General features: G+C 38.6%; 1 protein-coding gene across 6 annotated transcripts in view; it reads left to right on the top strand.

Moving 5' to 3' along the window:
• LOC115422262 (tumor protein D54-like) overlaps positions 1–12,926 on the top strand; it is a 24,010-nt gene extending 11,084 nt beyond the window's left edge. Inside the window, exons 4-9 of one of the 6 annotated variants that reach the window (XM_030138499.1) lie at positions 310–357; positions 5,318–5,419; positions 6,849–6,875; positions 10,845–10,886; positions 11,158–11,206; positions 11,332–12,926. In XM_030138499.1, the coding sequence (XP_029994359.1) occupies positions 310–357; positions 5,318–5,419; positions 6,849–6,875; positions 10,845–10,886; positions 11,158–11,206; positions 11,332–11,418 (355 nt within the window). In that variant the 3' untranslated portion in view covers positions 11,419–12,926. Of the gene's footprint in view, positions 1–309; positions 358–5,317; positions 5,420–6,848; positions 6,876–10,841; positions 10,887–11,157; positions 11,207–11,331 lie in introns of all 6 variants that reach the window. The other 5 variants (XM_030138498.1, XM_030138501.1, XM_030138500.1 and 2 more) reach the window with 5 other exon arrangements.
• The last annotated feature ends 715 nt before the right edge of the window (positions 12,927–13,641 follow it).

Below are 13,641 nucleotides of genomic sequence, written 5' to 3'. Positions count from 1 at the left end.
CTTAATGAAATGTGTAGTCTCTCCTTTTTTCTGACTAAACCTTTGCTTCTAGACTGGTCTGAAATAGTTTTCTACATGTGTATTATTACTATGATGTGAGAACCATATTTAGATGTTTTTCAGTCCAGATATGGTCCCTCTGGAGTAAATGTCAAATGACCTGTTTAGTACTATATCCTGCAGAGTCCGTCCTGCGTTCCCATGTGGATGTTGTTCATATTTGTCTTGTCATGTCAGTGCGTTGTGTGTAAATGCGTCGGTGCAGTGAAGACATTTGTGTTGATCATTCTCCTGCTGTTGTGTCTTCAGATATCTGTCTGCATCTGCCACTTTGGAAGACATTACCCGATCCGAAGCGTGAGTTCACCCCTCTCTCTTTTCTGTTTTTGGTTTGTTTTGTTTTTTGTAGAAGAGCTAAGGTTTCTTTCAGTTTGCTTTTGTTTTTGGGGAAGCTTTCGCACTGTCCATGCTTTGGCTCTGTTTTACTTTGGCTCATCTGATGGTGAAGGAAACTGCTTTACTTTACATGTTTGGAATGAGCCTTTTGGGCTTTTAATGGTCATATGTACATCTGACCTGGGGTCTGCCCTAGACCCAGACTCACAAAGGCCTTCAGGAGTTCATCTACATCACAGGTGTCAAACATATGGCCTGGGGGCCAAAACTGGTCCCATCCCACCTGTCAAAGGGCCCAATCCCGCCCTCCAAAGGGCCCAATCCCACCCGCCAAAGGCGTCCAGTCCCACCTGCCAAAGAGTCCAGTCCTGCCCGTCAAAGGGTCTAATCCCACCCTCCAAAGGATCCAATCCTGCCCACCAAAGGTGTCCAGTCCCGCCCATCAAAGGGTCTAATCCTACCCTCTAGAAGGTCTAATCACACCCTCCAGAGGGTCCAATCCTTCCTGTCAAAGGGTCTAATCCTGCCCCACACAGGGTCCAATCCCGCCCACCAAAGGCGTCTCGTCCTGCTTGTCAAAGGGTTTAATCCCGCCATCCAAAGGGTCTAATCCCACCCATTAATGCAAAAATAATACTGAAGATATTACTAATCATTTTAGTTCAGGTTCCATATTCAAACCAATTCCATCTCAAGTGGGTCAGACCAGTAAAATACTGTCATAATAACTACAGGGGTTGGACAAAATAATGGAAACACCTTCACCTCAAGATGATAATGCCCCAATCCATACAGCTAGAATTGTTAAAGAATGGCATGAGGAACATTCTAATGAAGTTGAGCATCTCGTATGGCCGGCACAGTCCCCAGACCTCAACATTATTGAGCATTTATGGTCAGTTTTAGAGATTCAAGTAAGACGTCGATTTCCACTGCCATCGTCTCTAAAAGAGTTGGAGGGTATTCTAACTGAAGAATGGCTGAAAATTCCTTTGGAAACAATTCACAAGTTGTATGAATCAATACCTCGGAGAATTGAGGCTGTAATTGCCGCAAAAGGCGGACCTACACCATATTAAATTATATTTTGTTGATTTTTTTAAGGTGTTTCCATTATTTTGTCCAACCCCTGTATATTGTTATACTAACTACTAAAAAAAAAGTAAAATTACATGAAAATGTTGACATTTATAAAGTATCCTTTCACAGAAAATGAATGAAAATGAAAAATAACCCAATTATAAACATGAAACATCTAATGATATTTAAGTGTTATTTTACCAATATTCTGTTTGTTACTTAAGTGTTTAAATGATAAAATGAGACATAATATTCTTAAAATCAAACAAATTCTTTTCATTTCTTTTTTTTCATCATTCATGCTATTCACATTTTTTTCAAAGGACAGTTTGTAGATATAAACACTTCCATGTAATTTTACTTTTTTCACTCTAAAACAGAAAAGTTTGTAGTTGTCATTTCTGTAGATTATTATTATTATTTTCTTATTCTGATCCACTTTAGATCATATTGGGCTGAATGTTGAATGTGATCACAACACTGTAAGCACTGGGCATGTTTGGCTTTGTTTTCTCTTAGTTTATTTTAACCACATTTTAAGTTTAGTTTTCCTGTTTTTTATATTTGTTTGTCCAGTTTTAACATGTTTAAACAACCTCTGAATTTGATTTTAAATCTGGTTTAACCATCAAATACTTAAGTTTTACCATCTTTGAGACTTGTTTTACTGAATTTTAACCATGATTTAGTTTAGTTTTAGTATCACCTTTGACTGGTTTTGCTGACTTATAGTTTGTTTAAACTATGTCTGAATTTGGGTTTAGTTTAGTTTGTGTCCATCTCCAGATTATGCCAACTTGACTGAGCTTTGATAAGTCGTGTTCATTGGTCTGAACTCTGTTGTTTTCAGAGGTTTATGTCCTGGACTCTTCATTCAGCTGGTGTCGGCCTCGGTGTGAGTCTGTTGTGTTTAGTCTGAGGGTGTGTTCACGTCTGGAGGTTGGACTTGGCTCTGGTTCTGTCTTATTATGTGTATGTGTTTATGCGTTAATTGTATTTTTACTCCAGGACATGTCTATAAATTGGTCTCGGACACAGATTCTAATTCTATACAGAAGGGATCTGCTGCGCCTGTCGACTAAATGCAGACTAAAAGGTGGTCCGTGATATTCTAAGTTTAGTCGTCCCAGACTTAAGGTCAACCAAACACCGGACCTTTTCCAAGGCTGTCATTAAGACCAGAGTACCGGTTCATGCAGTTCATCTCAGCCTTTACCTTTGGTCATGTCTGTTTTTATCGAAGGAAACCCTGGGTTTAGATGAAACCTGTGGGGCTTACCTGTTCAGAGTCCACATTGATGGTTTGAAATGCACTGTAGTGGTCTGGCGTGGTGGTACAGGGCCTGGGTACCAGCCTTTGAGCCGGTCTGTGTTCTATATGTCAATGTGAGCTCAGGGTATCTGGGTTGGATTTGAACACCAGCCCACGGTGGAGCTGTAAGACCTGAAGCCACCCCACCACACCCAGACTGGTCCACAAACCGCCGCTGCCTTTCTCAAACACTGGTGAAACTCCGGAACAGGACCAGAGTCAACATGTCCAGGTCTTAATTTGATAAGACGTGGTTTGGTTCAGCTCATAGACTCATGGTGTCAGGGTTAAATCCTGTCCTGTTCCAACTGATTTGGTGTTCTACCCGACTGAGTCCACCTTTAACCCTTTAACCCCTGAGCCCTGATTAAAGGTAAAGGTTCACATATTAACCCTTTAACCTTTGACACTAGAGTAGGGCTGGGTGATATGGAAAAAAAATCATATCAGGATAATTTTTTTCATATCAGATGATATCGATGTGTATCATGATATAAATTAAATCACTATTTTTGTGCCACTTAAATTTTCTGTTACTCATATGTTAGTTGTAAAGACATCAGAAGGTTATTTTGGATTTAAATGTAATTTATTTTCTGTCAGTTGTTTAATGTTCTTCAGCACAACTGTCATGTTCAACCTCTATTTCAGATCAATAAAACAGGTACATATTGTGTACGTTCTGCTTCAAGGTTCATGTGGAAAGGTAATAAAATGGATAAGTGTATATACGTGCATACATACATACATACATATATATATATATATATATATATATATATAAATTTTCCATTCAAACATGTAAACAAACCCTTTGATAAATAATCCACCTGTCCCTCATTTGTTGACACTGTACAGACCCATATTTAAATGCAGATGCAGTTCATATTGTGTTCAGTCTAATGTGTTTCATATCTGTCCAGTCTCAGTGCTGGAGTGTGTACTGAAGGGCTTCATGGGGGTGTCACAGAAAAATCTGGTGGCATTTCACTGAGTAGAAGCAGACAGTCCCTAAACCTTGGCTCACTAACTGGCTCCTCATTGGAGGTTCTGTGGTCAGCTGATGGTTAAGGACCATTTGTTTGGATGTAAACAGTTGTAGTTTCCTCTGTTTCCACAGACACAAACAGACGACATCTGAGTCTGAATGATTATTGATCGATGATCTATTGAGCAGCGAAGTGTGAATCTGTGACTGTCTGGTCAACTTTACCTCTGTGTGTGTTTGTGTTCTTCATATTCTACATGTATCTGTTGGTTCTCCTCCTATTGGACTGAAGGTTCTCAACCCAAACGGTTCCACCTACTGTTCATTAACCCGGTCGTCCCAGTTCTGGGTCACATGTTCTCCTGATGGAACACTCATGACCTCCTGCTTCAGTCCAAACATTAGTGTGTGTGTGTTTGTTTGTGTGTGTGTGTGCTGCGCTGCTCTTACACCTGTGCTGTGGGCGTCGACCTAACTTGCTGTGGCTCTGCTGTGATTGGTTCAGTGCTGTGCTTCTTAAATATGATTGGCTGTTCTTATTTCTGTCAAAACATGAATGAATGAGTTCTATTGTCTCATGTCTGTATGGAGGAAAAGTTATATTGCGTTATATATTGTTATCATTTTATATATTGTTATCATGTTATCGCCCAGCCCTAATCTGGAGGTAAGGGGGTGAAGTGTCTTGCCCAAGGACACAACAGTACATGACTAGGACAGAGCAGGATTCGAACTGCCAACCCTTTGGTTATGAGACAACCCGCTCTGCCTCCTGAGCCACGGCCGTCCCATTAAGTGTTTTCAGTAAAAAATATGTCCATTAAATGTCCATTTTTATGACACACTGGGTGTTATGTCATGATGACTTTTTGGTCGGAACATTCCAGGAACTATTTTACAGATGAAACGTTTGTTCAAGCTCAGAATAAACAGAAGTAAACTGAAACAAAACGTTGAAACATCTGGAGGTGTTTGAACTGAGACCGCTGATATAAATGTAATTATCAGTGAACCACTCAGACCTGGTGGGTTTTATCACATGTGTCTGAGGTGGAAAATAATGGACGGATCGTATCTGTTCACAGAACTCTACAAAACCTCATTTCAGGTTGGATTTAGATGGACGTGTGTGGTTTAAGACTTAAAGCCATGTCCGATTATTCGCCCAGGTCATGAAACCAGACGTTTGTATCAGTCTGTATGAAACAACTGTCCAGTATTTGAGGTGTTTTTCTGCTTTAAACTGGTTAAAACTCATCCGTTTTTGGTCTGAGTGGAGTTGGGAATAGTTGAGCTGTTATTTCCTCAACACATTCTTTGCATTCAGTCATTTTTCTGCTTTCATCCTCATGATTTTTCCGTTTTGTAGGAGTTTTTTGTCCGTGTGATTCATTTTCCATCGTCACCTTCTGCTTTTGCTTCTTTCCTGCAGATGCTGAATAATGTGATTAAAGCACAGTTTTGGAGTTTAGTGGAAAATGCAGTCGATTTTACAGGTTCACAGGAATGTTTTAATTCTTCCTCCTCCTCCTCTTCCTCAGATATAAGAAGACTCAGGAGACGCTGTCCCAGGCTGGACAGAAGACCAGTGCTGCCCTCAACTCCATGGGCTCAGTCATTAAGAAAGGCCTCGGAGACATGAGGTACGAACCCATAAACCGACGCCGACACAACAGCAAACCAGTTTAACTCAAACACAGCAACAGAAAAACAACCCAAACACAAACAGAGGCACTAAAACTGGAAAACCCCATGTATTCAACACTTAGTTCATGACAGATTTACAACATTAAGCCAACTATTAACATTCAGCAGCAGAAAAACACAAGAAAATGCAGAGAAAAAGGCAGGTAGATAAGCAACAAATGAGTGGAAAATGAAATATAAAGAGGAAAAACAAGGAAATCTGCTATGGATATATTTATATACATGTAGATTTTAAAAACTTTGTCATTTCAAAATGAAGTAAAGCGAGGAGATGCAACAACAATAAAGATTTCTTTAAAATGTTGTTTAAGTAGATTTACTTGTTTTTCAGCTTATTAAACATAAAAATGCACACACACACTAAATAAGAGTCCAGAGTAAATAAATGTTATCATTGGAAAATAACCTGTTCCTTCCACCTCATTAGTGTTAATTATCTTCTATTGACCGAGTTCCAAAGGTTAGAACTGAAGAACCACAAGGACTAAAGAACCAAAGAGGCCTCATACAAAGGAACAACCTGTACTTTACAGCATTTACTTTGGCTTTGTTGTGTTTTTGGTGTTTTTTGTCATGTTTTCATTGTTGTTGTTGTTGTGTTTCTGTGTTTGCTGTTGTGCTTGTTGTGTTGTTGTGTTTTTTGTGTTTGTTGTCGTGTTTGTTGTGTTGTTGTCATGTTTGTTGTGTGTGTTGCATTTTTGTGGTGGTGTTTTTGTGGTGTTGTTATGGTGTTTGTAGTGTTGTTGTTGTGTTTGTAGTGTTTGTTGTGTTGTTGTGTGTGTTGTGTTGTTGTGTGTGTTGTGTTGTTGTTGTGTGTTTGTTGTGTTGTTGTGTGTGTTGTATTTGTTGTTGTGTTTGTTGTGTTGTGGTGTGCATGTTGTGTTTGTTGTTGTGTTATTGTGTTTGTAGTGTTGTTGTTGTGTGTGTTGTATTTGCTGTTGTGTTTATGTTTATTATAGTGTTTGTTGTGCTGTTGTTGTGTTTGTTGTTGTGTTTTTTTGTGTTTGTGGTGTTTGTTGTGTTGTTGTGTGTGTTTGTTGTGTTGTTGTTGTGTGTGTTTGTTGTTTTGTTGTTGTGTTTGTTACATTGTGTTGTTGTGTTTTTTGTGTTGTGTTTGTTGTGTTGTTGTTGGTGTGTTTGTTGTGTTGTTGTTGGTGTGTTTGTTGTGTTGTTGTTGTGTGTGTTTGTTGTGTTGTTGTTGTGTGTGTTTGTTGTGTTGTTGTTGTGTGTCGTGTTGTTGCTGCGTTGGTGCTGGTGTTAAGTTGTTGCTGCGTTGGTGCTGGTGTTAACTCTCTGCTGCTTGGCTCCTGCTCTAACCTCTCCTTCTTTCCGTTTGTTTTCTTGCTGCCTGGGTTTGATGTGCAGAGCTCTGCCTTTCTCTAATTCCTTTAGGTAAGATGAACATGTTCAGGTTGAGCTCCTGTTTTCAGTACAACAGAGAATTAAGGCCACGGAACCACAATAAAGATGAGCCATGCCTGTAATATGTCCATTATGGACAAGAAGGTGTCATTTAATGAGAAAAGAGTTCAAATGCAGATTATTTTATTCAACAATGTCAAACCAGGCTGTTTTACAGTAAAATGGTCTTTTTCTGCTGGACTGTTGATTTTTTTTTCTCTCTCTCTGATAGGTTTTGTGTTAAAATTGTTACTTTTCCCTCAGATGTTCAGATTTTTATATTTGAAAGTTTTATTTGTCCACATTGCAGTTTGATATTTGTTAAAAGCATTAGTTGAAGGAGTCATGTGACTTCACTGTCGGAGCTGGTTTGTGTTTTTTTACTCTTTCTTAGTCTTAGAATAATCTCAGATCAACATTAGATTAAATACTATAAATATAACCTGATGACTGTTTCAGGTGTTTAAATGGTTTATGTTCATAATAATGATCATCTGTTGTTGTCTTTACACTAGTCGCTTTTCCATTCACCCTCAAATTGCACAAATATAACTTGCGCATAAAAATTTACCGAATGGAAAAATGTCAATTTCGCCAAAAGTCTCATTTTTCGATTAAAAGTTTTTGCGCTGACAAGAGGTGGTTTTTCAGGTGTAGCGCAAATGGCAAATCATGCAAAACTGTAATGAAAGACCTTTTTTCGCAACTAGAGTCAGGTGAATTTAAAAAAAAAAAAACGGATGTTGACGTACGTTACAACAAGTTTAGAAGAAGAAACGTGTCGGTATTAGGGAAGTAACAATATGAAAACTTCATATCTCAGTTATTGTGACCAAAATTATCACGGTTATCATTATTATCAATAGGGGTGTAAGAAAATATCGGTTCTACGATATTTAATTTCACAATATTGTATCAATATTAAAAAGTACTGTATCAGTATTTTTAGGTATTTATTCAAATGCAGATATTGTGGAGGTTCAGTTTTGTGTTTTTGTTTTTTCTATATATTTTCTTTATTATTATTTAACACTCTTATTAAATAATGTTAGTTCCTTTGTTGGGATTGAACTAAAATACTGTTCTCATGTTAGTTCTGAACTAACAGAATCTGAACATTTGAACAGGACCTGAAACTGTAATGTCTGTAAAATATAATTTCAGTTTGGACACAGGAACATTTTGTGATAGAACATTAGATCCTGTTCTGATCAAATAAAAATGTGTTTAGTATTTGTGCAGATTTCTGCTGTAATTCTATTCTTCAAGGAAATAATCATTAAAAAAAACTGCCTTTTTAACAGTATCATCATATATTGCATTGTGATCCTAGTATTGTGATTTGTATCGTATCGCCAGATTCTTGCCCTAATTCAAAACACAGCCCTAATTATCACGGTATTGTTGAAATGTGCTCAAAATGTTCAAAAAGTACTTATACACACACTGAAATAATATAACCAAGTTATATTTTGAAAAAACAAACAAAAAAACCCAAATAAAATAATAGGCACAATGTACTTTCTGTTGGTGGAAACATTCAAATATTAACATGTAAACATCAAACATACAAATGTGCATTAAAGATGGAACCTTACAGCCATTGTTTGACCATTTTCCAGATCAAGTTTGTGTTGAAAGTGCGGTAATCAAACGCAGTTATCATGATAATTTTAATTTAAATGGTAATACTAACCATCGGGAATTTTACCACGGTTTATCGTTATACCGGTAATTGGTACATCCCTAGTCGGTACATGTGGACATACCAGGAAACCACGTCATTGTTTAATTTAGTACGGGATAGAGGGGTAATGTATAATAATAATGAGTATATCTGTAAATGAACACTATATTTACCTGTATGTTTATGGAATGACTTCTCGTGTCATCTCGCGATAATAAATAAATAAATCATCACATTTGTGATTTAATGGAAAAACCCACATTACTCACTTCTGTTTTTTTCAACATTTAGTAAACATCGGTAAAGTTTTGCGCAGATGTCCGATGGAAAAGCGACTACAGTAAAAGAACGTCTTCACTCTTATTTTTGTACTTTCTTCTCAAATCCTCTGTTTTCCTCCTTGTTTTGGCCTTAATTATCTGTGGTCACATTTTCTGATCATCTTCTCCTCTTCTTTTCACTCGTCTGTGTTTATTCTTTTAGTTGAATGACTTCAGTGCTGACAGTAACAGAATCATCATCATCTGGACCAGGGCTGTCAAACTCATGTTAGTTCACTTCCACATTCAGCTAAATTTGATCTGCAGTGGGCCGGACCACCAAAATAAAAACATAATAATATAGAAATAATGTCAACTCCAAACTTTTCTCTATGTTTTAGAGCGAAAAAAGTAAAATTACCTGCTGAAAATGTCTCCATCTACAAACTATCCTTTCACACAATGTGAGTCACATGAAGAAACTGAAAAAATAAGTGTAATTTGAACACTATTCTGCCTCAGTTTATCATTTACACATGTACATTATAACTTACAGATCACAGTGGATCTACAAACACACACATTTAGTAACAGGCAGAATATTGTTAAAATTGTACTTCTCTGAATATTACTTCTCTGAAGACATTTCAGGTTGTTCATATTTGTTCAGGTTATTCACATTTTTTGTGAAATTATACTACTAATAATAATTTTTTATTTATAAGCGCCTTTCAAGACACCCAAGGACACTGTACAACAAGATAAAACAAAGTAAATAAAAAAAAAAAATACAAAGAAATAAACAGAGAAAAGAATAATTACAATATATCGTCTGCTTCCTGATAAAACCTGCTAAGTGATGTTTTTGGTTGGGAATAAAAACCTGCTATCTCCCCTGTTATAGCTTCAAATTTCAGTCTCTCGTGAAAGTTGTTTACATTCCATCATAAATACCAACATTAAAGGAATAGATATTTTTTTGTCATATTTCAGTTTCCTGTTTTATAAACAGTGTTTTGTTTCTCCTGTAAAATTTGCCAAAAGTCACGTAGCAGGTTTTATCAGGAAGCCAACGATATAGAAATGGAGTGTAAAAAAAAATATCAGTTCTCCAATATATCGGGATATTTTATTTCACAATACTGTATCGATATTAAAAAGTACTGTATCAATATTTTTAGGTATTTATTCAAATGCAGATATGGCGGAGGTCCATTTTTGTTTTTTGTTTTTCTTTATTGTTTATATTTTATTTATTATTATTTAACACTCTTTTATGAAATAATGGTTATTCGAAGCATCCTAAAAACACTTTTTACTGTCTGAGAGGCAGATGGTAGTTCCTTTGTTGGGACTGCACAAAAATAATGTTATGATATTTGTTATGAACTAATAGAATATGAACATTAGAGAAGGATCTTAAACTGTAATGTTTGTAAAACAGAATTTAAGTTTTAATACAGGAACATTTTGTCATATAACATTAGATCCTGTTGTGATCAAATAAAAATGTGTTTAGTATTTGTGCAGATTTCTGCTGTAATTCAATTCTTCAAGGAAATAATCATTTAAAAAAAGAAACAAACAAAAAAATTGCCTTTTTAACAGTATCGTGATATTTCATGATATATCGTATTGTGATTTTAGTATTGTGGTTTGTATCGTATCTCCAGATTCTTGCCGATACACAGCCCTAGTTATTGTGATAGTATTTTCCTGGTCCTGCCCACTTGAGATTGGTATTGGTCTGAAAGTGGAACCTGAACTAAAAGAATTAATATTGTAGTGAAATTTTTGCATTTCACAAATTCACCCCAGGGCCCAGACTGGACCCTTTGGCGGGCTGGATTTGGCCCCCAGACCGCATGTTTGACACCTGTGCTCCAGACAAACCCTCAGTATTTGAGGGACCGCTGATGCTCCAGTAAATGTTCAGTATCACAGTTGAATGTTTGATGTTTTGCATTTTAACTCTTGCGCTTCTCTGTCTCCTCTTTAACGCTTTCAAAGTAGCAACTATTCCATCCGCCACTCCATAAGTATGCCCGCCATGAGGTAATGTAACCCAGCCGCCGCCGCTGACCTTTGACCCCACTGCACTCACATATGACCCTGTTCCATGTGGTTGAATTTACAGCCCAGGTTTATCTCCTGTTCCGTCTGTTGTGTTTTATCTGTTTCAACCCTGGATCCGTCCTGTGGTTTAGTTTTTCTGTTTTACAGTGAACGTCACATAGAACAGATGGATTTAATCTGATTGTACAGGTCCTGGTGTTGTCGATGTATGAACGCGTGTGTTGTGTTCACTGTGTTTTCTGTTCTGTAGGAATTCTCCGACTTTCAAGTCCTTCGAGGATAAAATGGGGAACCTGAAGGTGAGTGAACATTTCATTTATTTTCTGTTTTTTTACAGTATAAACCCTTTGTTTTCCTTTTTTTAATGGTATAAACCCATTGTTTTCCTTTTTTAACGGTATATCCCTGTGGTTTCGTTTTCCAGTATAAGGTGGTCGGTCCCAGAGGAAATGGCGACGCTGTGAACTCACCCACTGACTCCACCCCCACTCAGGAGAACCCTCCCTTCTGAACCGCGTCCCGCCGCCGCCGCCTTCCTCACGACCTGAGACTGTACTGTTACCACCTCACACCGAGACAGCCCTGACCTTTGACCCCTCCGGCCCCTCCCCTCCCCCCTCACAGGTCTCTAAACACCACGCGGTGGCGCCGATGGACGTCTGAGGCCCTGCCCCTTTGCCGTCTGCTGCTGCAAGGAGGCGTCCAGTTGAATAGTTTCCATCGTGGCCCCACCCTTCGACCTGTTCTTGTCCTGTTAACACTCTCGCCACCCAAAGAGGCTCCGCCTCCACCTAAACCACTGAGTTCATGTTAGATTTAGGATCTGGGCTCAAATAAGAACCGAGGATTCTGACGGGCGGCCTGAGTGCGAGCGTCCGTCCGGTGCTGGATCAGATGGACCGGAGGGACGCTGACGTAGATCTACCACCGTCAAAGCCCGTCACATGTTAACCTGCACCGACCAATAAACAGGGTTCGTCATGAAATCAATCGTTAAATAAGTTCATTCGACGTGTGGAAAAACCCAGATTAATCTGAACTCATGAGTCCGCTCACAGTCTCACTTCACGCCTTAAAAACCAAAACATAAAATGTCACATAGATCCGCTGTGACGTCATATTGGACGACGCTGAAGTGTATTCACACCTGATTGGCCCAGACTGCTGCTGTGGAACCGCCCCCCGGTTCCCAGTCCACTGGCTGTGAACGTTTAGACCGAAGTATCGAGTGGAAACTGTTCAAATCTGACGCCTTTCCACGTAAACCTGCCTCATGTTTGTCTCCTTGTCGTTGTGCGCCCGTCTGTCGGCTGACGGCCAATCAGAGCGCAGCGTCCCCCCCGCCCCCCGATCCCATCCAGCACCGACCTCCATCGGCTTCTGGTCCATCCTCACTGTGAGCACATGCTAATGCTAACGCTAATGCTAACGCTGCTGAACCCCAGACCGCTGCCCCTCGGCCTCCCTGGTCCTGGATTTATTGGACTGGGGGGGCGGGGCTGGGGAGGAGGCGGGGTCCAGGTCCAACACATCCCACTCCACCACCACATGCATGTGCACATGCCACAACCCCAGAAACACCCCAGGATGTAAAAACAGAAAAACCATTTTGTATTATAAACTATTTTACACTGCTTTGCATAATGTTTTTACATAACTTTTATGGATCTGTACAAATCTATAAATATATGAACTGTGCGCTCGGCGTCGGCTCGGTTTGACGGACGTTTAAGGCCAAAGTTTGAACAAACGTCTGAGAAACTGAAGCTTTAAACCAATCAGAGACGAGAGGGAACGCCAACACTTTATATACGAACAGAAACGCATTCAGCGGCGACGTCACGGGAAGGCGGGGCTTAACAAATATTCACGAAAAAAGAATCCAGCGCACGTTGGAAACACCTTTAATGAAGCAAATGCACACCTTTAATTCAGGATCAAACGGATCCAAAGTTATTGATTATTATTGGAAAAATGTCCATCAGAATAAGGCATTAATAAGGACTTAATTAGTCAAAAGAAGGCATTAATAATAAATCACCTCATAACATAAATAACACATATTAATAAGACATTAACAGGCTCTTATTAGTCTTTATAAATCCACCCTTTAATGCCTCATTAAGGTCTTTATAATGACTAATAATTAAGACATTAATAAGGCTCTTATTTGTCTTTATAAAGGCCTTACTAATACATTTAATTGTACATAATCATGAAAATTGTTTATTAATAAATGCTTAATTAAGACTTCTAAATGCTTTAGTAAGGTCTTAGGACATAGTCTGTCCAATAACGCACCTTGATTAATAAGATATTAATAAGCTCTTAATTAACGAGAATAAAGAGCTTTTTAATGCTTTATTAAATGCACTGTTTATTTAATGACTAATAAAGACCTTATTAATGTATAATTAGTCATTATTCTGAGCTGAGGCTTTACAGGGGGTTTAATTAGTCTTCATAGAGGGTTCGTTAATGGCTGATTAACACATTGTTTACTAATTATAATAATGTACTGAAGGTTTTATAAAGGCTGAATAAGATCCGATCAGCTGGTTTTCAGATTCATTAGCGTCGACGTGTTTACTTTGGGTGTTTACTGAAGTGTTGCCGTGGTAACCGACTGGGAAAGGATCTGATTGGACGGACTGAGTGTGCGTTAGCTGTTGCCGCGGTAACTGAACGAAGCTTGTCCCGCTCCCCGTTGCCATCGTGTCACGTGACCCGTCCG

Source organism: Sphaeramia orbicularis, chromosome 7 (genome assembly GCF_902148855.1).
Source record: "Sphaeramia orbicularis chromosome 7, fSphaOr1.1, whole genome shotgun sequence".
Taxonomy (NCBI): Eukaryota; Metazoa; Chordata; class Actinopteri; order Kurtiformes; family Apogonidae; genus Sphaeramia; species Sphaeramia orbicularis.
The sequence above is the reverse complement of the archived record's forward strand: the minus strand, read 5'-3'. Positions and strand labels throughout refer to the sequence as shown.